At 45.0% G+C, this 25,169-nt stretch overlaps 1 protein-coding gene and 1 non-coding gene across 5 annotated transcripts in view; both read left to right on the top strand.

The window, feature by feature from the left end:
• Prom1 (prominin 1) overlaps positions 1-25,169 on the top strand; it is a 150,038-nt gene that overhangs the window by 68,264 nt on the left and 56,605 nt on the right. For all 4 annotated transcript variants that reach the window (XR_013092142.2, XM_076864400.2, XM_076864399.2 and 1 more), the window contains exons 10-22: positions 1,754-1,817; positions 4,782-4,941; positions 7,244-7,396; positions 10,737-10,860; positions 12,914-13,017; positions 15,709-15,793; positions 17,457-17,603; positions 18,159-18,230; positions 19,182-19,274; positions 20,909-20,962; positions 23,091-23,171; positions 23,301-23,369; positions 23,944-24,036. Coding sequence is in view for 3 of the 4 variants with exons in the window: in XM_076864400.2 (XP_076720515.2) it covers positions 1,754-1,817; positions 4,782-4,941; positions 7,244-7,396; positions 10,737-10,860; positions 12,914-13,017; positions 15,709-15,793; positions 17,457-17,603; positions 18,159-18,230; positions 19,182-19,274; positions 20,909-20,962; positions 23,091-23,171; positions 23,301-23,369; positions 23,944-24,036 (1,299 nt within the window). In the remaining variant the exon portion in view is untranslated. The remainder of the gene's footprint in view (positions 1-1,753; positions 1,818-4,781; positions 4,942-7,243; positions 7,397-10,736; positions 10,861-12,913; positions 13,018-15,708; positions 15,794-17,456; positions 17,604-18,158; positions 18,231-19,181; positions 19,275-20,908; positions 20,963-23,090; positions 23,172-23,300; positions 23,370-23,943; positions 24,037-25,169) is intronic.
• LOC143406647 (U6 spliceosomal RNA) lies at positions 5,107-5,211 on the top strand. Its single transcript, XR_013092280.2, has one exon. It is a non-coding gene; the product is annotated as a U6 spliceosomal RNA (small nuclear RNA).

Below are 25,169 nucleotides of genomic sequence, written 5' to 3'. Positions count from 1 at the left end.
AATGGGTGCAGGGCCCATATTAATCCTGATATGAAGGATGCCCTCTGCCCAGGAGTTGGCCACACTGGTTCTCTGTTCCTCCCCGTCTCACACCTGCTTTCCCTCTACCTGGCTCTCTCTCCTCTCCTTCTTTCCCGTCCTTTGTCTGGCTACTTGGTTTCTAAAGCTTTTTATACCACCTGTTCAGCTGTTTGTTTATTTTGGTACTGGGGATGGAACCCAGGGCCTCATGCATGCTAAATTCATTGTCTGCCTCTGAACTACATCCCCGTATGTCACCCTCTTAGCAAGAATTTTCCTGACATCTTGACGAGGTCAACACGTTAAAAATACATTTTTATAGCATGACAAATATTCTTTAAAGTCCTCCTAGCTATAATTACCCATAACGACCTTTAATGACTCTGCTCCCCACCAGACTGTGAACCCTACAAAGGCAAGGGCAGCGTTGGCCTGGGACACCAGGATTTGTGTGGTGGCTCAACAATTGTGATTTATTCAACCAGTGGATACTGAATATGCAATAAAGATTCTTCGTGGATTGGGATTCAGTAGAGTGCCCTGGACCCATAGGAAAGGGGAGGGAAGCTTGTTCACGATGCTGTGTCTTTAAGCATGGCTATAGAGAAACCTCAAGAAACGAATAATACAGTCTATAGTTACCGCCAAGGCGGGTGTCCCCTTAAGTCATTTGACATCATTGATCTTTTTTGCATCCTGGAGTCACTTGGCTTGTTATACAGTGGGAATTGAGCCAGGATACCATGATGGTGACATCTACAAGTCCACCTGTGGATGTGTGTGAAGAGAGCAGACACACACAAGCCAGGAGCTTAGCTGCCTTTGAGGGAACAGAGGTTGTGGCCCTTCTTCTTTTGGCATCCAACATAGCTAGACTGAATTGGGAATTGACTAGCCCCTAAATCTTATGAACCTTAGAAGCATGGCAGTGACCCCTGGCAGATGGCTGACGGCACCAGCAAGCAGTTAAACACAAATTGAACTCCTCCAGGGAAGGCCCGATGTTGAGAAGCTCTTTAGAAATACCATGGCCCTCCCCTGAGTTAACCCAGAGCCACACAGCTTGGCGTGGCTGTTCTTGTTTTAGCCTCACTGCCAATTGTATTCTCTTTAGGCTGCGTTTGGGGACCTCTTCCCCCTCCTCCTATGAGATTAGGTCTCTTATTGGATCATTGCACTGTAAAGTACAGTTGTTTTCAAAACTTCACGTTATGTCTGTACTAGTGACTGTTCAGCTCACAGTTTCTTAACCTCAGCACTGTCCTTGGGCTGGTGGGGACAGTCCTGTGCATCATAGGGTGTTTATTAGCTTTGCTGGCCTGGGCTTGCACAGCACCCATAGCACCCTAAGAAAACATCTCCACTGGTGTGTGTGTGTGTATATGTATATATTGTATATATCCATAATAATTCCTAGAATCATTGTGAGCAAAAAGGGAGATTTTAAAATTAGGGGATACCATATATATATATATATATATATATATATATATATATATTATATATATATATAATTAACTTGATCTTTGATTTATTCAATTTGAAGAAAACACTCTCTAAAGGGAATTTTTTTAGAGTCCTGATGACCATAATATGGTCATTTTAGCTTTAAGATGAATGTTACATTTTTGTTTTAATTCTGTACTCCATAATAAGCAGAAAAATGAATACCGGTCGGTCAACTGGTTTTCAGCTCACCTTGTACATCAATTAACTTTGAAATATTTTTTAGGGCTACCAATCCTTTAATGACATTCCTAAGAGGGTGCAAATCCAAACCACGAACATCGTAGCAGGTGAGGTCATCTTCTGAGGTCGTTCGGTACCTCTTTTTGTTAAGAACTGTATGGTTGGTCAGCTCAAAGAACTATGTGGCTGTGAATTGTATTGTTCTTTTCTAATTTAAAAAAAAAAAAAAAAAGGTCTCTCGCTAAAACCCTGACAACTAGGTGAAGATCAAAGCTCTTGGATTGTGTCATCTTCCGTCAGTGACGCAGATTTGAACAACAACAACAAAATGTTTCCAAGCAACACAGTTCTGGTCACTAGCCACCAGGTGCTGGGGCTGACAGCTGCACTGGGCTGGTGAGTCCCCACCACGGCTCTCACAGGCCTTAGGGCAACTGTGTTTTGGAAGGTCACATTCTGACTATTTTCCCAGAGGAAGGAGACCCTGTACATTATTCTATTTTCTAAATGGATTTAAAAATGAACTTCCAAAATTAATTAATTAGATAATGTTTAGGAAGACTGTCAGGACTTATTTTTGTCTTTTGGGGAGGTTGTTTTTTTGTTTTTTTTTTTTTTCTGCTCATGATACTGATATAATGGTATGTTAGGCTCCTAAGGTTGTTTACAGACTTGGAGAGACAGAACCTGTGTGAGAGATTCTCAGGTGTTAAATGACTGAATCCTGCCTATTCAGGACATGGTATTTTGGGGATGGTGGTGGTGACAGAATGCAATATAAGCATTTTTTTTTTGTGCTGGAATGGGAATAAATTTATGGTTATTTGCTTAGAGAAGAACTTTCTGCATCTATGCAAGACCATTTTCTCTCTCTCTCTCCTTTTAACCATTCTTTGTATCTGTTACCAAGTGGTTTAAAATATTTTGTTAGTATAATTTCACTTTGTTTTTCCTTGCAGTGTTCTTTCGGCTCATTAAGAGTTTGGGTAAAGAGCATCTTTCCTTTTTTTTTTTTTTTTTTTTTGTTTTTTAACCTGTAGATGGACACAATACCTTTATTTATTTATTTTCATGTGTTGCTGAGGATCGAACCCAGTGCCTTACACATGTGAAGCAAGAGCTCTACCACTGAGCCACAAACCCAGCCCTGGATAAAGAGCATTTTATCTCATTACAGCTTTAGATGTCTTGTGGGCTTCTTTTGGGGTGATGGAGCCATGAAGAGGTTGCAGACAGAGCTCAGTCCGTTTGGGACTGATGGCACGCTGTTTGTCTGCAGCCCCCTGCTTATTAACCTGTGTTTAATTCTTGTTTCTCCTCTCTGGGCCTCTTGTGCCCGTGTGTTCAGTCTTCCCCCGTGAGTCTGACAGAGGCCGGAGCACCCGGTGTCATTGCCTGGACCCACACCAGCATTTCCCAGGGCCAGGCAAGGGCCGAGGTGTCCTCCTGGAGATCTAGTGTTTATTTTTGTGTCCTTAGTTCCACGTTCTGCCCCTTTGGGCCTGGCCTGAAGTACCCACTGCGTGCAAGGCTGTGTCAGGTGCTGGGGCTGTGAGAAGTCTAAGGCATGGCCCTGCCTGTCCTTTAGCCAGCCAGGCGTACAGATGCCATTGATCAGACTTGGGTGACCTGGCCACAGATGAGCAAGGGAGCCAGGTGGGTAAGGGGTAAAGCAGCGTCCAGACTGAGTCTGGAAGGAGGTCTTTGCTGAGAGAGGGCACCTGCCACACATGGAGTCACCACAGCTGACAAGGCTGGGGACAGTGAGAACACAGGCCAAGAAGCAGACAGGGCCCCCGGGAGCTGTGCGTATCAGATGGGGTCCATGTGTCCTGTTTCTCGAAACCCCAGTGTTAGGGAAAAGGCCCACAGATTCATCTGATCCAGAGCCTCCGGTATTTTGGCACACGAGCCATTTGGAGGAGGCTGTGAGCCACCATGAAACAACTCTCCTTCTTGTGAGCCACCTCCAAGCACCGGGTCTGCGGTTGCTCTTGTCTGTACCTTTGGTTTCTGGATTTCACACAGATGTGACAAACACACTTTGGCAAAGTTTCCCACCACTTTTTAATCAATTGTGTTTTAGACTAACCCGCCACCTTCACCACTCAGCTACTGCTCGCCAAGAACTCTGGTGTCACCTTTGGGAACTGCTCATCCTGTCTCCACTGCCACAGAGAGACTTCCCTGTCTTTCAGATGTCCTTCTTTAACACGTCCCAAACTATAGGAGTCAAGTAAAATTGTAACAAATATATCACCTAGGGTCACTTGTTCAAAAAACGAATCCTAGAGAATTACTGTGTTTCTGGATGCCATTTCTTAGGCTGAGAAGTTAGTGTTTTCCCCTCCAGAAAAAAAAAAAAATCATATAATAGGGCTTCAGTCTTAGATACACCATGCTTTTAACCTCATTACCAGCATATTCTTAAAAAGAAAAAGAGGCCTGTGGCTCGCCTTAACCTCGGTGAGCCTCAGGGCAGTTTTATTAAAATGGGGATTTAGAATACCTGCCTCAGTGGAATAACCAAATTGATATTTACAAAAGTGCCTGGCATGTGGTGGCCATACCCTGTATATGAATTACCTGATTTTTTTTTTTTTTTTTTTGGTAACAGAGGATGAACTCAGGGACACTGAGCCACATCTCCAACCCTTTTTGTATTTTATTTAGAGACAAGACCTTGCTAAGTTGCTAAAGCTGGCTTTGAACTCGTGATCCTCCTGCCTCAACCTCCTGAGCTGCTAGGATTACAGGCCAGCGCCACTGCACCGGGCTCTGATTTGGTTTTTTTTGTTGGTTTGTTTATTTTTAGCAAGGTAGTGGAAGAAAAAAAACCCCTGTAGCTTGACTTCATTAATGGCCCATCGATGTCCCCACCCACAGCCACTGTTTTGTGAAGTCGTTGCCTTCCAATGGCTGTTTGCTCTTGTAGAATCCTATCTTATTACAAACCAGTTCATAACATGGGAAAAACTGAAAGTGGCTTGAGCTTTTCTCTTTGGTTCCCAAACAACATTTCTGTGTTTCCCATGTTGGAAAATGCATAACCAAGGTCGCTTTGATTTCAGAAATCAAAAAGCTCTTAAATACCGTGGGTTCCAACGTCAAGGATGCAACTAAAGATATTCCTATTCAGAAGTCCTTGTCAGAGTTCAATAGTCACATGGATGACATTGAAAAAGAAATCAAACAGAAGTTACATCGGGCAGAAGAAGTTGACTCCTACTGGTGAGTGCCTGCTTGGACTGGTAAACCAGGAGCATGCAACTTGGTATTGCAGTGCCCAAAAAAATCTCCTGTTAGCGCCAAGAAAACCTTAGGAAAGCAAGTCCTACCGAGAAGCCCGGACCTGATATGTGTGAGCCCTAGTTTATATTCAGTCAGAAAGTTGAAGTGCTCACTTAGCACATAGACCCAAACTGAAACAATACAGAGAAGATCAGCATGGCCCATGACTCATAGGGTGGCATGCAAATTCATGATGGACTCCATATTTTTTTTTTTTTTTTAAGTTTCAGACCGGAAGTTCTTGAGTCAAATATTTAATGATTTTCAGTTTTGATATCATGAGTGGCTTCTAGAATCTTTGTTATAATTAGTAAGCCAGGCATGTGGTGGCAGTTTAAAACAATAAGTAATTGAGGACATTTGGAAGGTCTTCTTTTCTGGTGAGGTAAATGTATCGAGGTTGGTTCTACCAGAAGAGTGGTCTTAAGAGACTGTGCCTGAAACCAGTAACTTATCTCTCCAAGCCCAGGTGAGCAGTGGCTGCACCTGTGTTTGTTTACAAGGTGCAGCTGGTGCGATGTGGTCCTGGGGAGGACGAGTAGCCATGCAGGAGAGGGGAAGGGCTCAGGGGCTTGTGAATTTAGCAGATCCTCTGAGATGTAAAATGCATTTTCTCCTCAGCCTTGTGTCCCTTGGTAGTCCATAGTGCCAAAGCCCACGGAGAGCCCAGAGCCTGCTTCTTACTCTGCAGGTTATTTTTTGTGTGTGTGCAAGAGAACAAGATAAATAATAAAATGATAATGAAGATGGTGCTCGCATTTCAGGGAAGGGTTTCAGTGTGCCCACCCTGTGCTTTACACAGGACATCTCATTTAGCACTCAGAGTCCCCTGCTTGTGCTCCATGGATTACCCTGCTTTGGGGACAAGGAAGTTGGGGCTCAGGGAAGTGAAGTGACTCACTAGGAGGCCAGCTGGAATACGGATGGCAGAGGTGACCTTTCAGGTCCTATTAGTCGTGACCCCAGGATGAATGACTTCCTGGGACACTGGCTGTGTCTTCATTGTGGGCCATTCCACAGCTATCAGGACACAAGACAGAGCCTTTCTCAATGATCTTGAAAACTCATTAGCCATCACAGCTTCACAGGTGAGAGAGAGGACTGCAATTATCTGTCTGTCTGCTCCTCTCTTCCTCTTCTTCCTGCCTGAAATCATAAGCTTATTTTTTTTCTTTTTCTTTTTCTTTTTTTAGAGAGAGAGAGAAAGAGGTTTTAATATTTATTTTTTAGTTTTTCGGTGGACACAACATCTTTATCTTATTTTTTATGTGATGCTGAAGATTGAACCCAGCGCCCCTCGCATGCCAGGGGAGCGCGGTACCGCTTGAGCCACATCCCCAGCCCCATAAGCTTATTTTTAAAAGAAATTTAACCAAGTGGATGATTTAGTAACTCCAAAAGTTCTCTGAGGCCAAGGTCCCTGACTTCTTTAATTTTGTGTCCTGAATATCTGAACAAAACCTCCACAGAATGGCTGCTGGTAGCTCTCATTATAATTAGCAAAACTGCTCTTAATTGAATGAAAAGCTTTAGTGGCAACTTTTGTCAAGAGGCAGTAAGCAGAAGCAAATTCTTTGCTTGTTGGTTTCTGAAGTGTTGGGAAGAAGCTGTACCCTTGAATGCCCCTTAGCTGCTGGGAAAGGGTGGTGCACATTTGGATAGTGCCAGGAAGACCTAATTGAGGATCCATTACCCTAAAAGGTCTCACTGGACCCTTCCAAAATTGAGATTTCCATTCTGAAGGTTTTTGATTTAGGATGCTCATAAAATTTTAAGTGTTCCATGCATCCACCACATAGAGTATTTCTGGTTCAGTAAGGAACACAATGCCCTAGAACATGACTGTGATCCCAAGATATTTTGGAGAAAGTCCAGTGGGAAAGAGTCTGGTATTTCTTTATTAGTATTCTAATCATGGTCTATCCACGGTGGTAGGTACTTCCACATCAGGAACCCAGGAAGAACTTGAAATTCGTCTTAAGCCATGAGACTTTGATACTAGAGATTCAACTCAGGCATTTTACCACTGAGCAACATCCCCAGTGCTATTTATTTATTTAGAGACATTCTCACTCAATTTAGTGAGATCACCTCAAATTTATGATCCTCCTGCCTGGGCTTCCTCAGTTGCCTGGATCACAGACATGTGCCACTGTGCCCAGCTTACTGGGTGCTTTTACCAGTAGTCTTTGAGTAGCCCTCCCTTGCCCTACTTACAGTGACCCTGTGCTTGCCTTACCAGGTGGCTGTGTAGCCTGATTTCCTGCTTTCTGCTGTTACTCATCGTGATTTTTTTTTACCTGGGCTTGCTGTGTGGCGTCTACGGCTATGACAAGCACGCTACCCCAACCACCAGAGGCTTCGTATCCAACACCGGAGGCATCTTCCTCATGGTGTGAGTGTTTGCTTCTCTTGGCACCTGGGTGTGGAAACGTGGGGAGGAAAGCAGGGGCTGTCTGTGGCATTACACCAGACTTGTGCCTTCTGGGCCACACACTCTGGGTTTCAGTGGAGTAGGCGTCTTGGGATGATGGCACTGTCAGATTTGGGTGTGTCCATCAAGTAAAAGAAAGCTTCATGGGTTCCACTTTGATTGAGCAGCTTAAAAGAGCTGTTTACAAATGGTGAGCTCCCTTTAAAAGCAGCTCTCATGGAGGTCATTTCCAAGTTCAGTTTCTTGACTCTCACTGTTTCTTCTTCGTGTTCATTCATTCATCCATTCACTCTCCAGAAACTGGGAGGACCTCCCGTCGGACACCGTGCCATATGGCTAGGACTGCTGCTAGCTTGCCACTGGAGGAACTTGAGTTTAGTAGGGTGTGCCAACCCAGCACCCTGGGGATTTACATACATAGCCTATATTAGGGACAAGAACAGAAGTGAGGTACCACAGAGTGGTGAGCCCCTGGCACTGCTTCAGAGGCCTTCATATCTAGGTTCCTGCATTTGGGAACCTTTACTCCAGCAGACAGCAGCAAAGCAGAGTGGGCAGGAGCCAGCAGGTGTGCCTGGAGTTAGAGCCAGGAGTGCCAACCAGTGGGATGCAGGTGTAGTGGCTCTGTGTGCCCCGCAGAGAAGCCATGTGGGCTCCCAGTGTGTGTCTCTGTTCTGATGAGCTCCACAGAGGGCGAGTGGCAGGCTGTGGATGGGGTCGGGGGAAGGTAAAGCCTTGAAGCAACCCTTTGTGGAATAGCCTCATGCTCCCGTCTATCTCCTCAAGCCACTAGTATGGGAATGGCAAGGGCTGGAGAGCAGGTGGCACGCCACCATCTGCTGTGTCAAACACGGGATCACTATAGAATTAATATAAGATTAATTCTTATAAAATTAATTCTTCAGAGCTTTCCCCCAAATTGGCGCCAGTGTAGTGCAAGCCCTTACTAACATTAATGTGGCACAGGGCTCCTAAGAACATCCTCAAAGCTAATGGCCTGGGACTGCTAGGGCCAGAAGAAGAACTGCACACAGGGGAAGCTTGTTTCTCACACACCCAGATTTAAGAAATTACGCTTCAATGCAAGTACCTCCAAACTTGGAATGAAAAGAATTAAAAATTTAAGCCAGCAAGGAAGAAAAAAAGATATTTGTCTTGCCTTTTTGGTCAAATATACACAGACACAGGTAGGAAACCAGTTAAGCATTGCAAGTTGAGTAATGCGGGTGTTCGGCAGTGGTCAGGGTTTTTGGTGGCGAGTGTTTCCATTCCACCTTTTTAACTGCTTGAAAGGGGAGTAGGACCTCGCTTTAAAAAGACACATTCATAAGTTCTGTTTACAGTTCTTTGGGATCAACACAAAATCTGACATCTAGCTTCAAAGAAAAAGAACAGGGAAATCGCCAACAGACTGGTGGAGGTTACAGGCACCTTCAGTTGAGATGGAATTCTTCTGCAGATTAAGGGATTTCTAAGGAGACAGAGCTCTGTGGAAACCTTGGGGTTGTGGAAAGGAAGAAGGCAGGTGACAGGACAGATTACCTGCCCAGAGGCAGGATGGCTGTGATTGCTTCACTGTTGACCCCGCACCCCCCCACCCCCGCCATGGCAGGCTTTGCTGTGCTGGGCAGAAGTCTCCACCCCTTGGGACATCTGGCAAGCAGCTGGATAGATGCAAAGGGGAGCGGGGAATGATGCCAGCCTAGTCCATCTAATCAGACTGACCACCAGGTGAAGTTTTTTTTCTTTCCAGCTGTCGACTCCCTGGCAGAAATCAGGAGACTCCTGTTTAGTTCTGCTGTAACCCCGCCCCCACCTGCTCTTTAAAAACAATGTCACTGTCCTATCAAGAGCATGCAAGAATTCCCATCTCCCCAAAAGATTCTGGTGAGAGACTGGAGGAGTCTTCCTTACACCTGGCTCTGCCTGGGTCCTGCCTGCCGAGGGTCCCCAGGGCATTTAGGGGTTGAGCAGGATGCTGCGGGGAACATGCTTTGTGCTGCAGCGATGGAGAGGGTTCCCAGAGACAAGGGAACCTAACATATGCAGTGACAATCTCCTGCAATGAAGCTCATGATAAAACTTTGAAAACAATGTCCCCATCGCCTAGACTTACGGACAACCACAAGCGTAAGGAAGGGGCACATCTGTGTGGCTGGTGGCAGTGGGAAGACCAAAATGCCCTTTGCCCAGTAATTCTTATTTTAGAGAACCTCTGGCAAGGAAGTAGACCAAACTAGGAAAGGAGCATCCTAAGCAGGGGTGTGTTTTTGTGGTTCGATGTATAATAATGAGGCACTGGAGATAGTGTGTTTCAAGAGATCCCCAGCCAGGTGTGGTGAGGCACAGCTGTAATCCTAGCGGAGGATCATGAGTTCAAAGCCAGCCTCAGCAACTTAGCAAGACCCTGTCTCAAAAATAAACTGATAAATAAAAAGGGCTGGGGATGTGGCTCAGTAGTTTAGTGCCCCTGGATTTCAATCCCTGGTAATTAATAAATAAATAAATAAGGTTTTCATTATGCAGGAGAGCAATCTGTGGTGGCTTCTCTCTTCCCAGGTAAATGTTTCTCTCTAAGCTGCTGACTCCTGGGGTGTTCTGTAGCCAGAAGTCTGCACTGAACACACGTGTTGAACTCCCACCTGACATCTTCACTGCGACAGGAAACATCACTGACATCTTTGTCACCTTCTCTTCCTGCAGGGTGCCTCAGTGTTCCCTGCCGCCGCCCTGGGGCCCCTCCCCACCTTTATCCTTTCTTGCTGCCTCTGGGCAGGACTGCATCCCTTTCATGCACTGGTTTCTCTCCATCAGCAGCGTCCCATCTGGGCTGAGGCCTGGCCAACCCATCCCTCTCCCTGCACCAAGCGTGCTCTCCTTACTAGAGCAACCAGGCTGTGTTCTTCCCAGGCCCTATTCAGCTCACCCCTCCCTGCCTCTGGAGCTGCCGTTGACGCCATTCTCCACCTTTCCTGTGGATGCAGAGTTATGTTGGTCCCTTTCAGACTCTCAAGGGGACACTTCCTGCTCAGAATCTCTCACCCTACTTGGTTCTCAACTGACTCCAGCGCCCAGCTCTAGCCCATAGTGCTAGACAGCGTTCTGGTCTGCTAAGGACAGAAAGACCACAGTGCTGATCCCTTCCCTCCTCACCCCCAGGCGGGCTGATCTGGTTAACCTGCCCAGTGCAGAGGACCAGGTCCACTTTGTACACTGACCAGGTAGTAAGCACTGCTAGGTCATATAGACTGATTCCTTGCAGAATTACTGACTGTATCTGTGTTTTTGGTTTTTTTCCCAGTGGAGTTGGATTCTGTTTCCTCTTTTGCTGGATAGTGATGATCCTTGTGGTTCTTTCTTTTGTTCCTGGTGTGAATATGGAAAAACTGATCTGTGAACCTTATGCAAATAGGAAGATATTCCAGGTAAATATGCTTTTCTACTCATTTTGGGAGGACTCGAATGGACACTTGGGTTTCTCCATGTCTTGTGGGTTACTTGAAGAGCAGTGGTCATGGTTTTGGTAGCGAATGTATCTCACCACCAAAAACATGAGGAGTTTGCTCTTTTTTCGGGGGGGGGGGGCAGGCGTGGGTATCAAGGATTAAACTCAGGGGCACTCAACCACTAAGCCACGTCCCCAGCCCTATTTTTTATTTTATTTAGAGACAGGATCTCACTGAGTTTCTTAGAGCCTCACTGTTGCTGAGCCTGGCTTTGAACTTGCAATCCTCGTCCTGGACCTCCTGAGCTGCTGGGATTACAGGCATGCGCCGCTGCACCCTGCCGAGTAGTTTGCTTTTAATTCAACAAGTTGATTCTATTTGCAAGACCAAAAAGCACACACCCGTACACATACAGAAAGATACATACATAGTAATATAATAGTATTCTCATTTTCTGATTGTAAATGAAGTTAGTTTCAGGAGTTAAGACTTGCACATCGAGGTGGATTGTAGTATTTTGAGAGAGTAAAATTCTTCTTAGCAGTAGTTTCTAAAGGAGGCTGAGACCATCAGGAGATAAACTCCAAGGTTCCTCCCTCACCTTTCTTGAGGTTTGTGACATTGTAGATTTTCCCAAGTGACAAAGATATCCAGCCACATGGTTCATGGCCCTAAATTCAAAGTGAAAGAGATTAATAAGATACACCCCATGGCAGAGGGTCGTCCCAGGTGGATATATGATGGCAGTCAAGGAATGGAATTCAACTTTCACTTTTTCTCTCTAAGACCAGCTTCCCCTGACTCTGGGATGCAGATGGTAGTTTCATGTTTTTTTTTTTACTAATAAGGTTTTGTCTATACCTTTGTCTGGCTTCTATGTTTTGTTTTTTTTTTTTTTTTTACTAATAAGGTTTTGTCTATGCCTTTGTCTGGCTTCTATGTTTTGTTCTTCTTTTTTTTTTTTACTAATAAGGTTTTGTCTATGCCTTTGTCTGGCTTCTAACTTAGACTTCCCAGTGTTTTTCTTCAGACTGATTTTTTTTAAAGTATGGGCCAATTCTGATTTTTAAAATGCAATTTTATTTCCTTCTTCAGTTGTATGTCTATTTTTCATCTCAAATCAGGTGAGATGAAATCAGTTAATGACTACAAAGACAGCCACTTGTCATTGGTGTTTTGGCAGTTCAGTTAGTCAAGAGAAGTTAAATTGAGTTGATTGATGATCACATTATCTCCATTTGGCTTCTTAATAAAAAATAACAAGACATCAAACCAGGATTTATTATCTCCTGTGCAGTGTTGAATCCTTTAGCTTAATTCTTTAAAATTAGAGGATATTTTAAAATCATTTATTCAGATTGAGCATCCCCAATCTAAAACTCCAAAATCCAAAATTTTCCAAAATTTGACAAGGGGAAAATTTTACACCATGAAACTTTTCATGTACAAAGTCATTGAACATATTGTAAAAATTATTCTCAGACTCTGTGTACAAGGAGTATGTAAAACAAGTGAATTCTGTGTTTAGACTTGTGTTCCATCCCCATTTTGTACACGCAGATATTCCAAAGTCAAAAAACAATCTGAAACTGAAACAATTTCTGGTTCCAAACATATCAGGTAAGGGATCCTCTTACCCTGCTCTTACCAGGCAAAAACCTGGCCATGCACATAAATATATGTGGTCCAGAGTCAGAAGGCATGTGAGTCTTCATTTACTGTGTCCAGAGGGAAGTGGTGAAGAAGCTGTGTCCCCGCTTTATGACTTTATTTTGGCTAGTTTCAATCAAATGGTCTATTTTACTCTCATTTCTAATGTGTTTACTAAATAAATTTGAGTTCTCAAAAAAAGTAATTTTCATAATTTTTATCAAGGCTGTGGTCAATTGATTTATTCCAGTTACACTGTTATTTTCTAGTTTCAGGCTAGAGAAATATTGTGATATAAAAAAAATCTTAAAAATAATTTAGAGAATATTCATTTTGATATTTGTATGCATTTTAATATTAAAAAACTTAACACTTTTTCTAGATTTTGGACACCCCCTACTTACTAAACAAGGAATGGAAATACTACATCTCTGGCATGGTTCTTAAAAAACCAGATATTGAGCTCACTTTTGAACAAATTTACAGGTACCAATAATTGCATTGTATGTTTTGCTATTTAATTTTTTTTTTCAGATAAGAATTTTGCTTTCAATCTGTTTCTTTTTACCTTACTCATAAGGCTTTTCAGTTTCAGAGCTAAGCTGTCCTCTAGACTTAGCAAAGAGATTGTAGAAATGAGGCCCCAAAGAGAATTCTTCCCTGAAAGCCTTTGAAACCTGGAGATGATGATGCCTAAGGCCCTTATCTCCAGGTATCTTTGGGGTTCCCTGGATAAGGTGACCCTATGTTGCATTAACAGGAACCTGTGAGAATCAGTGAATGTGTCCAAATCACAGCTGTGATAATAACAATGCAAGACTGGGTGCGGTTGAGAGGCTGAGGCAGGAGGATCATGAGTTCAAAGCCAGCCTCAGCAAAAAGCAAGGCACTAAGCAACTCAGTGAGACTACTCTGTCTCTAAAAAAAAAATAGAAAAAATGACTGGGGGGTGTGGCTCAGTGGTCAAGGGCCCCCGAGTTCGATCCCTGGTACCAAAATAATAACAACAACAACAACAACAACAATGCAGGTACAGGGCTGGTCCTGCAGTGAGGCCACCTAGGCCTTTCTCTGCAGCTGGGGCCCCTGTGACCTTGAGAAATTCTACTTCCTCTCCATTCAATAGGGATCATGACAACAGAAATCTCACCTTGGGTCTTTTGGGGTCCAGTGAAATACATGAAATTAGAACAGTACCTGACAATTTATAAAGACATGACAACAGGTGTGGGTGTGGCTCAGCCGGAGAGCCCTTACCTAGCATGCGAGACCTTGGGTTTAATCCCCAGCACCACATAAACAGAACAAATCATGGCAAAATACCTGTTCTTACTTATGATTGTTCATCAGCACATTTAAGCTCCTGTCTGATACACAGATTTCTCTAAACCTTTAAAACCTTCTGGAATCTTTAGGGTTTTACTTGCTGCTGTGGTGATGTGCCACAAATTGTTCTCCTGCATAATGGAAAACTTTTTTGGCGGGGAGGGGTACCAGAGACTCAACCCAGGGGTGCTTAACCACAGAGCCACATCCCTAGCCCTTTTTATTTATTTACTAATTTTGAGACAAGGTCTCACTAAGTTGCTTTGGGTCTCAACAAGTTGCTGAGGCTAGCTGATTTTTTTTTTATTAATTTTTTTTTAGTTGTGGATGGACACAATACCTTTATTTTATTTTATTTTTTTTTTTTTACATGGTGCCAGGGATCAAACCCAGTGACTCATGTGTGCTAGACAGGCGCTCTACCTCTGAGCCACAACCCTAGTCCTGAGGCTGGCTTTGAATTTGTGATTCTCCTGCCTCAGCCTCCTGAGCTGCTGAGATGACAGTCATGTGCCACTGCTCCCAGCCCTTTTTGTTTTTTTCAACCTTTTTGTCATTTGCGTCTTTGCACCTCCAAAGAGGGAGACACCTTCTCCTTGGCAGTGACATCATAGCCGAGTGAGTTGAATTGACCTTCTAAATCTTCCTTAAATCCGTCTCCTCTCTTTGCTTGCAGCTTCCCATTTCATCCTGCAAGTGTCTGGGAATGTGATGTGACCCAACCAAACAGATCACTTCCCACCTTAATGTCAGCAGCTCCACAGTGCCACCAGCTGAGGTCACAAACAAGTGGTGCATGCATCCACCCCTCTCAACCTGTACTCAGATTGTTAATCAGTTGTATACTCTTCAGCTTAACCCAGGGAGTCTCAGGGTCTTTCTCAATAGCAAACTCTAAGCAGACATTATCAACCCATTGGAGCCTCTGTGCACAACTCATCCTGCTCACCATCCCCAGGCTGGGAGGCAAGGCCTAGCATCTTAGCTGGCATGCAGCAATTTGTGACCGGCTCTTGCAGAACTCTGCAATGTTACCTTTGTTGGTGCATTGGAGCTCTGGGTTCCAACAGCACCACCTGGTTGTTGGAGCAGGTATCACACTTCCTAGGAATGTGGGCAAATTGCTGCTCATGGCATCCTGCAGGGGCAGAGGGCACTGGCTCTTGTGGCAAGGAAGACACTCCCCTATTATGTGACTCTCTTTGTGGCATGAATTTGAATCCTACCAGCTCTATCCTTCTTAGCTCAGTTAGATAAGCACTTCCCCATTTTAGAGATGGGATTGAGGCATGGAGAGCTGAGGCCATTTCACCCAGGTGGCCATATTAGTTTTATGGGCAAACCGCACCCAAAGTCTGGATGTCTGTGGGTCCTCATCTTAGAATAGATGTCAAAGCATATGTTTAGTCAATCAGTATAACCCAGTCCTGGAAGTAGGAAGGGGAAATATTCTTGACAGGGGCTTGATAGAATCTTTTAATAAAGCCCATGATGCACTTTGCAATGCACCTCTTTCTAGTGAGTATTATTATTTTTTTCATGAGAATTTATTTCTTCCCAATTTGTAAATTTGTCCACAGCAGTACAGACAACAGTGTAAAGGAGACAGGTGCAAGGACACATTCATCAGTGCTGTTGTATCTGTTCCAAAATTTGGACTGTTAACAAAAGAGGAAAATAAGTCAGGAGTGGCAGGTGCCAGCCATTCACGTGGCTGTGGGTGATAACCTGAACCCACTCAGTCACAGATTGCACAGCAAGAAACCGTTAACCTCCCTCCTCACTCTCAGATGTGGACCGAGGTCACCATGCTGCTTTTCTGGGTCATGATTTCTATGTTTGCTCCCACAGCGATTGCAAAAACAACAGAGGAATTTATTCCACACTTCAACTCGAGAACCGCTTCAATATCAGCGAGAGTCTCAACATTCACAAGGTGAGTTCTTAGAAACCAGTTCTGGACCTGACACATTGTTTTACTAAATCCAGTTGTTTTTCCTTCTTTTTGTTAAAATTGCTGTGAAATCTGCAAAAGATAAAACAAGCCACTTTAAAGGGACATTTAATATGTTCAGTGTTAGGCAATCTTCACCTTTATCCAGTTCAAAACATTTTCTCACCCCAACCAGTTGTCTTTCTTGCAGTGTGAGGTCTTTGATTTTTTTATGCAAGAACCTCCCAAGAGGCCTTACTTAGGACATGTCCCAGGGAGAGAGTCCACTTCACTCAACGTAGATATTCCTATGAAAGCAACCCCCACTCGCTTCCCAGGGAGGCTGGTTCTCCAAGACGATCACCCCTTGTCTGACAGGTCCTAGGATTGGGAAGAACAGTCCACACCATCCTTATTCCTTATGATCATACTGTGGCCCCAGGACTGCAGGGTAGTCTCTGCTGAACCATGGCAAGAGGGAAGGATGGAAGCAAGCCAGATAGAACGACTTTCCCTCCTATTTTGCTTTAGCGCACGCCCCAGTCTTGACTCTTAAGACTCAAAGAAAGCGCCATTCCAGAGCCTGCTGGTCAGAAGAAAGAGGAATAGAGTCCCACTGCCCCAGTCTGGAGTGCTGCTAGCCCAGACCCTTCCACTCCCCTGTGCCTGGACGCCTCATCTGGCCTTCTTGGTTGTGCAGGAAAGAATGTGGTCCTCTTACTTTTGGGCTTCCAGCACGAGAGCAGATTCCAGGCAGAACTTAAGGAAGAGGCATCCTCCAAGTCCTGCAGCTCTGGCAGGCCAGTAGAGAGACCATAGGGTCATGATGACCTGACAGTTTTCAAATGTGAAGAGCTTTATTCAAAACCTGTATAGGAATTTTGTTTTGATTCTCTTCCCTAAATATTGCTTATTGTCCATAAATAAAATGTAATTTTGTCACCAAATCCTAATTAGGTGTCCTCTTCCCCTTTGTCCATCATGCCACGGGCCACTTTCCTTGTGCTGTGCTGGGTAGCAGTTGAGAGTGTCACCGGGACACTGAGGCACTCCCTGACTTCTGAAACTACTGATGGGCCACTAAGTCAGCCCCAGGTCAACCACCGCTTTCCCGTGACCTTTGCCCAAGTAACTAAACACTGTTTCGCAGAGGACGTCTCCCATGTCTTTCTCTTGCCCAGCTCTAGTGCAAGGCGGTCCCTTCCCTAGAATGCCTGCCCACCTGTCCCTTTCAACATCTCTGTTGGTCAAGCCTGGGTGCTCCAAAGCCACCTCCTCTCTACCCTCTGTGCTCCCAGCCTCTTTTCTGGAACTCCTCTCTCCCTGGTGCCCTAATGGAATTCTTGTGCCCCTCTTATGACACAGCCTCTTCCTTTTGAGGCCTTTGACAGGGAGATGAGATCCTATTTTGCTTTGTACTTGAAAAGTGCTTACCACAGGTTATAAGAAGCCATGGAGGCAGGGGAGGAAGAAATCCGAGTCAAATATAGATATAAATACACACCCATGTATGAATATATACTGTTTCTGCATGTGTACACAGACATATGTATGTGTGTATATGTATGTATGTATATTCTTGCATAGTTTTATTGCCCTTTTAAAGCATGAAGTACTTGACATGCTTGGAGAGTAATGGCTTGGTTTCCACGTCTTGTTTCATCAGCATACTGACAACATAAACAATCAACTTGAACGGCTGGATATAAAACTTGGTGGCATTGTTCTTCTGAATGAGGAAGGAAAAAACAACCTCAAGGAATTCTCTAATAGTGGGATAGACAATATAGACTATGACACCCTCTTGGCTCAGGTATCACCCACATATGCCTGTGTGATTTGGGGGAGAAAGTGGGGCACCAAATGCGTGTATTTCGTTTTTTAGTGTTGTTTTTTTATTTAATGGGAAGAGATTCAGAGCATAAATTGCAATTTTAAATTGTGCAGCTTAGTGACATTTAGTATATTCACACTGTCACACCATTCTATTCTACCTAATTCTAAAACATTTTTATCACCCCAAAAGAAAAGCTGTGCCCGTTAACAGTCTTCCTCCATTTTCCTCAACTTGGCAGCCATCGATGTGTGTTCCATTTCTATGGATTGACTTATTTGGATACTTCATGTAAATGGAATCATACAAGAAGTGGCCTTTGGTGTGTAGCTTGATTTTGAGGTTCACATAGCATGTTTTCACCCATGTCTTAGCACGTGTTGGCATTTGATTCTTTTCTATGGTTAAATGAAAATAATGGGTATAAATTAAAATGCAGATGTCACCTATGGAGGAGTTTCTTCAATCGGTTGCCTATTAGATGTTGTTAAGGATTAAAACTCCCATAACACAAATTTTTTATTTCTTTTGTAGAGTAAAACATCTCCTGGAAAAGTGAATCTTTTATCATTTTCATATGATCTGGATACAAAAGCAGACCGTTTGGTGAGTTCACATAATTGGGTTAAGTGCTGTAGCAGTGTAGGTGTCTAATGTCAGTGCCACCAAGAGGGAAGCTGCTGCAGAGGTCCCCTTCACTGTGAGTGAGTCCAGCCTTGCTGACCGCCCCCCCTGTGCATGTGGAAAGTTGCCCTCAGTGGTCATGGCTGTTTGGCCCCCGATGTCGCTGGAAGTTTCCAGGGCCCACCTCCATCCCCACCCTCAGACCCCCAAGTGTGAGCACATGTGCTTCTGCATGTGCAAGCACACACACGTCACTTTCCTTGCAGCGTAGCGAAGAGAGAGAGGACATGGGAGAAGTCCCATGGGTTGCTTTGCTTTCTCATCAGCAGGAAGTGGCTGAGGAGGGCAGAGGCCCCAGTGGGCCCACAGACTCTGCTTCGTCATCACCTCCGCTGGTCGGTGACTGCGTGGCCTTCACTGGCCCCTTGTAGCATCAGACCATGGTGATGAGAATGTGGGCTTTGGTGGAAAACCCGGGTTTAAACCCTGACTCAGTTTCCTTCCAATGGTAGAAGCTTGAGCAAGGTATTTCAACCCTCCGTGCCTCAGTTTCCCCTTCTAGCAAATGAGGGCAATAGTACTTATGGGATTCTTAGAGTTGGCATGCCAAAACCCATTTTAAGTGTGGGTTAAATATAAAGCTGTCTGTTGAATTTTGGTTTTCTCATCTGTAAAACAGAGAAACCAATGGTGGCTCCACCCCCTGAGGCAGTGGTGAGGGAGCCCAGTCTCTGGCACTCAGAGAGGGCTCATGAGTGCAGGTATTGCCGAGTCCATGGTTCTGATCCGAAACAGAATATTTTGTGCTGCCCCTTTCTGCCAGCCCTTGTGCCCACCCGTGGCCACCATTGCCTAAGGAGAGCCATGTGCTTATGTTACAGCTGCCAGAGTCTGGAAGGATCCTATGGATCTTGACTTATATTCTCTTTGTAGCCCCCTGGACAGTTAAAGCAGTCCATGAAGTCAGAAGCGCAAACTATTAGAAAAATTCACCAGGATCAAGTCATTCCCATGGAGAAGACACAGGTAATCATCAGCTACCTATGATATAACGGTGACCTGAGCAAAATAGATTGCACCTCCTTGACTTAGATCTAGTCTGAGGCCACATGCACATCTCATGGAGGTCTCATCCAACTGGTCTCAGCCTCAGCAATTGAGCTGGGCTTTGAAGAGCACAAAACTTAAATTACACCATCCCTAAATCTTATTTTCTTCTCATTTTCCCAGTGGAGTGTGAGCAGTTAGCTTTGGTCTGTGCCTGGCCCCCGCTCCTTGCTGTGGTCTCCATTGCTGTTAACACACCCTCCAAAGCCAGGTGTCTAGTACATCAGGTGCTGATCATTTTGCTCTGGACTTACTCTTATGTATTCTCTAATTCTTTCTCTCCAAACTTTGCCTAGAAATATGTGAAAGTGAGGGTAAGTGCTTTTCTTCCTGCGTCCTGTCTGCTCTGTTACTGTCTCGTTGGCATTGCTGCCTTTCTTTTCTCTCCCATCCCTCCCCACCTGTCTCATTGCTTGAGACTATCAAGGCAGGCTTGTAGCAGAGTGAGAACAAGGACTTTGGGGCCAGGAAGATCTGGCTTCAGGGCCTGCTTCTGCATCTCCAAAAACGATAGTATCTCAGTTTCCACATCTAAAAACAGAATATTAAAATGAGATATAACAAGGGTGGGAAAGATTCCTGCATTGCTACTCCCTGGTTCAAGGAGATGTCAGACCTCTGACCTCAGAGGACTCAGGAATCAAAGAGTTGTTGCTAGACTTGCATGTGGGTCATACTCGAAGCTGTCAAGGCGGGAATTGTGTGGAAACTGGGTTACTAGGTCGGTTGCCTAAGCCTGGAGACGGGTGTTAGGTCTACCTGCTCTGACATCTGAACCTTCCTGATGGATTTTTTTCTCTGTCTCGGTCTCTCTCTCCTTTTCTGCCGTCTGACTTCCTAGTTCCATGGAGGATGCGCAGCGTCCTCCTGTGGAGGAGCGCACTTCCCTGTGTGCTGTGCTCATCACACTGTTCTGCTATCCGTGTTCAGAGCAGAACAAATCTGTTAACATTGGAAGCTGATTTTGCAGCTTGTCTTCAAGCAGACAGGACCCCTTGGCCTTTTCAGAGTTAGGGCAACTTGTCCACAGAAAGACAAGGGGGGTCAGCCAACTGCAGTCGGAAGGCCAAATCCTGCCAGCTTTTGTAAACAAAGTTATTGGCACATGGTGGTGCCCAATTATTTCCAAACTGTCTGTGACTCCTCTTGGCTATAGGGTGAAGTAAAGTGGAGTCGTTGGAACAGGCCATTGCCCCTAAAGCCCAAAATATTCACTCTCCAGCCCTTCGTAAGTTTGCCACCCCAAACCAAAATCATTCAGGGGTGCCACACTGTAGGGCAGGCTGTGTTTTAAATGCCTTCCACTTTGATCAAACCAGTTTGAAGGCGTTTCTTGGGCACCTTGCATGTGATATGCACCCTTTCCAAGCTTTTGAACAAGTATCCTGATTTCTTACACCAGGTACACATCGTTACTTGTTGGTTTTTCTAGAATGAGACCTTTGCAGTGTAAGATCAGATTGATGGCTATTATGGGGAGCGGAGAGACACATGCTATGTGTTCTTGCTCCCTTGTTTAATAGTTTTGACAATATTTTCTCTTTTTTCACCAGGGCGATGCACAAAAAAATATCAAGATACTTCAACGCACAAGTGGGGGACTAAAGGCAAGGATGCATTTTGTTTTTCCGTCACAGGGTTTGTTATTAAATACCATGCATAGAATTTCAGAGACATTGATTTTTACAAGTACTTTAAATTTTAAAGAAAGTCTCAGGCATGTACCCATCTAAATACCCAATTGGGTTTTCCTACCATTTCTCTTCTACTTGTGCTTCCATAAATGCTGACCTCTCCTAGCAGGTTGTCTACAGAACTGAAATCTATTTTGATGCGTGGAAACTTAGAAGGTAACATGGGGCAATCTCACAGAGCTATCGATGCCTAGCAAACCAGTGTCAAGGCTCAGTGCCCTCTAACCGCGTCTATCTCACTGCTGGGCCGCTCACAGGCTGCTCAACTTATCTCCCCCTTTAGATAGGCAGCCTGAAGGAGCAGCCCCTGTCATGGCCACCTCACATGCTCTTAGTGGGTACATGAGTTTGGGGTGACAGGAACACAGTTGTGTTTTAAGATACTGCTTAGAACTAGCACATTCCGCTTTGTTCATGTTCCCCCGGCCAAAGCAAGTCACATAGCCACACCCATGATCATCATGGTCAGAGCAGAGAAGTACAGTTGTCCCTCACTGGGGGAGGGTTTGGTTCCAGAACCCTCCATGGACACCAGAACCCATGAGTGCTGAAGTCCCTTGCATAAAACGGCATACACAGTATTTGTATATAACCTCTGCACATCTTCTCATATACTTTAAATTCTCTCTAGATTACTAAGACTACTTAGTAATGCAAATGCTATATGAATAGTTATTATACTGTAATGTTTAGGGGATAATAATAAGTGTTCTGTATACTTTTTCCCAAAAAAGATTAGTTGAATCCCCAAATGCAAAAATCTGTGAATTTGGAAGGCCAACTATGTGCTCTAAGTCCTGGGAAGTCATGCCAGAGAAGGTGTCAATCGTCTGGAACAGTTGCTGTGCTCTACTGCAAGGGCACCCTAGCCACAAACACACCCACAACAGAAACTCAGCTCTGTGGCTGTGCTGTATATATATTCATCTTGTACACAAAATGCCAACAAGCAACTCAATAAGGAAGAAAATATTTCCTTGTTGAGTAGGTAGGCTGCCCACAAAAGGCTTTGGCTATGAGCCCCACAGTGAAAATCTCGGTGTTCCTTCCTTCACCAATACCAGGACTCACTTTCTCTGAAGACATTCAGGTTTACTCTGCACTAGGACCATCCCTATACCTCCAATCCCTGGGGCCATTTCATCAGGCTTTATCCCTTGCCAAGGGACCCCAAGAGACACCCTGCTGGCCATAGGCCCTTTGCTCCCTTCGGAGCAGCAGTGCATGCAGTTTGGGGTTGCATTCATGGGGCCCAGCCCAGGGAGCACTAGGGCCAGGACTCAGTCCTGACCCACTTGTCAGGCTGTGTTGCTCAGCACTTTGGGCAAAGGAACCCTTTTTCAGATTTTGCACCAAGCTCTCATGCAGGGTGGCCACAGTGCTATCTTGGAATGACAGTGCAGGCAAATTCCTACACCTTAGTATGTTCTCAGCCTGGTGGTCTTGAAGTCGTCAGCCACCTTCTCCGGGAACTGTGGCCGGCAGCACCCTTCTGCCCACTTTGCTGGGAGTTCTCCAAGAAGGAAATCCTATGAAGGCTCCACTCCAGTGCTGGCCCCCAAATGCCTGATCTTGGCTCTTCTCCTTCCCCTACCCTCAGGTGACTGGGCCTGGTCATGGTGGCGTTGGACTGGGGCCCAGTACTACTGACTGTCTGGATCCATGGGGTCTGTATCTGCAGGTCCAGCCAGCCACAGAACGGAAAATATTTGGGGGAAATAACTAAGTCTGTACTGAACGTATACAGACTGTTTTTCTCCTCATTGTCCCCTAAAAAATACAGTGACGATTATTTGCATAGTATTTACATCGTGTCAGGCATTATAAGTAATTTGGAGATGACTTAAAGTATATGGGAGGGTGTGGGATGTGTTGGTCACCTGCCATTTTACATGAGGACTTGAAGATCTTTAAACTTGCTATCCCAGGGGCTCTTGAAATCAGGGTTCCCAGGGACAGCTGCACTCAAATTGATTTCCATATTGTCTGTTTAATTCCTTTTATTGCTTGATCCCCTTCTAATTACTGTTCTGTTTTCCAGGAGAAAGTGTCCAAGATCCTGCAATCTTTAGATTCTGTTCAGGTCTTCATAACCAATGATATTTCCTCCGTTATTGTGGAAGTGAGTTTTCTTTCTTAAAATAAGCCGATCAATCAATGGGCCTGTGAGCTTTCCATAATCAAGTCTCTGTGGTGTTTGAGTATGCTGTCATCATTTTAGTGGCATTACTGATCTTCGGTTTCTTTCTAGGAAGCGAAGAAATTTGCGAAAAAAATCTTAGGATATTTTGAACACTACCTAGAGTGGGTGGAGCTGGCTGTAAGTAGTTGACCTTCTATGAACATAAATGGGGTGTCCTAAGACAGTCGTTGTCTAGGGTGAAATATGGAGGGAGTGAGGTTGGATTCCTGGGAATCGGACTGACACCAAGTAAGAAGGGCTTTGAAGTGTGGAGACCAAGACCTCTGAGACCAGCCCACCAGGTGGGAGCCCCTTCCCCCTCCCAAATCCCCTCTGGTCCCTTGGCACACCATTGTGACATGGGTTCCTCCATTTGCTTCTCACCTCCTTCGTCATATAACAAAGGGATCAGGCTAAAAATCCAGCCTGAATCGCTGCCGGACACGTGCTCTTAGTTCTCAGCGACCCTGAAGGGTGGGTCCTCTAGTTCACACGACATCTGAGGAAACCGGAAGCCGAGGCTCAGAGAGAACAAGGTTCTTGCTTTGGAGTCCTTGGATCCACACCTGTGGGACTCACCCGCACAGACCCCCAGTCAGCTCTGCACCTCCGAGGAATGGAAGTCCTTATGTGAGACGGGCCAAAAGGGTCTGATCCTTGTGGGGTTGGGTGATCTGCTCACTCAGTTTTTCCATGTCCCTCACCCCCATAGGTCACTGAGAAGATGGTGCCCTGCAAGCCTGTGGCCACCGCCATGGATTCTGCTTTTAAAGTGATTCTGTGTGGCTTCATTGTGGACCCTCTGGTGAGAACTCCATCTTCCAAAAGCAGACGTATTAAACCCATCATCTTGATTGTTTTCCCCCAGCTGGAAACAGACACTATAATATTTGTTTACATTAGTTTTCCGTTGGGGTTTATTTTGGTCTAGAACCCAAATCCTAAACCCTAAAATTTAGATCAGTGTGTTATGAAACCCAGTAGACCAAAACAGTCACAGTCCTGTTTACAGGTACTCGTTCCTTACTAAGATTACACTTGGAAGTTGGGAGACTCCTCTTGGTGGGAGCAATCGGAAAGGAAGACTCCTTGCTATGCTGATAGCTAATATCAGGAGATTCTTCATGTGACCTTCTGCACAAGCCCAGTGCTAAAATCCAGGCTTCATTTTTGTTTTAAGAGTCCTTTAACATGTGACACCTGGGACGGCAGATTTCGGTTTATCAGATTTGCTGCTCGCCTCTGTTCCCCCTCAGCTTTCACTGACCCTGTCTGTGGGCAGATTCTCTTGCTTCTTCTGCTCAGAGTGCCCTGGTGGTTTCCCCTTGCTACCACCATGAAGGCCAGCACCCTTCAGAGAACACGCCAGCCGAACACGACGGCGTCCTGCCCACCCAGGTTGCATTATGTGCTGCTTCCCACCTTTCTCCCTGGGCTCCAGACATGCTCATTTCCTTTCACTTCTTCAAAGTTCCCCACCTCTAGGCCTTTGCACATGCCCAACTTCCAGTCTGGAGACAGTCTCCCTCTCTCTTTCTCTCTTCTCCCCACCCTTCCCATGCATTGGACTAACTTCTCCAGATCTGTTAGCAGTGGTTGAGAACATGGACTCTGAACTCAAATGCCACTTCTACCCTTTCTGAACTCTGACTTTGAAACACCATTGACATTTCCTGAGCTTCACCACCCGAATGGGGCTGTTTTGATGGTTCAGCTACCTTCCATGTAAAGCCCTTGACACATGGCTGGTACATGAACACCCTCTGTAGCTGTTAGCAGTCCTTTGTTGTTCAGTTTTCTGAACTGTATCCTTTTCTCTGGAAGGATTTTATGATCCTCCAAACTTACAGGATCCCTTTTCCACATCCCCACAGAATTCTGTGCTTTTCCTGAGAAATATAATTGCTGTTGAATTACGCACCAGTGTGTATCTCCACC

Source organism: Callospermophilus lateralis, chromosome 8 (genome assembly GCF_048772815.1).
Source record: "Callospermophilus lateralis isolate mCalLat2 chromosome 8, mCalLat2.hap1, whole genome shotgun sequence".
Classification (NCBI taxonomy): Eukaryota; Metazoa; Chordata; class Mammalia; order Rodentia; family Sciuridae; genus Callospermophilus; species Callospermophilus lateralis.
The sequence above is the reverse complement of the archived record's forward strand: the minus strand, read 5'-3'. Positions and strand labels throughout refer to the sequence as shown.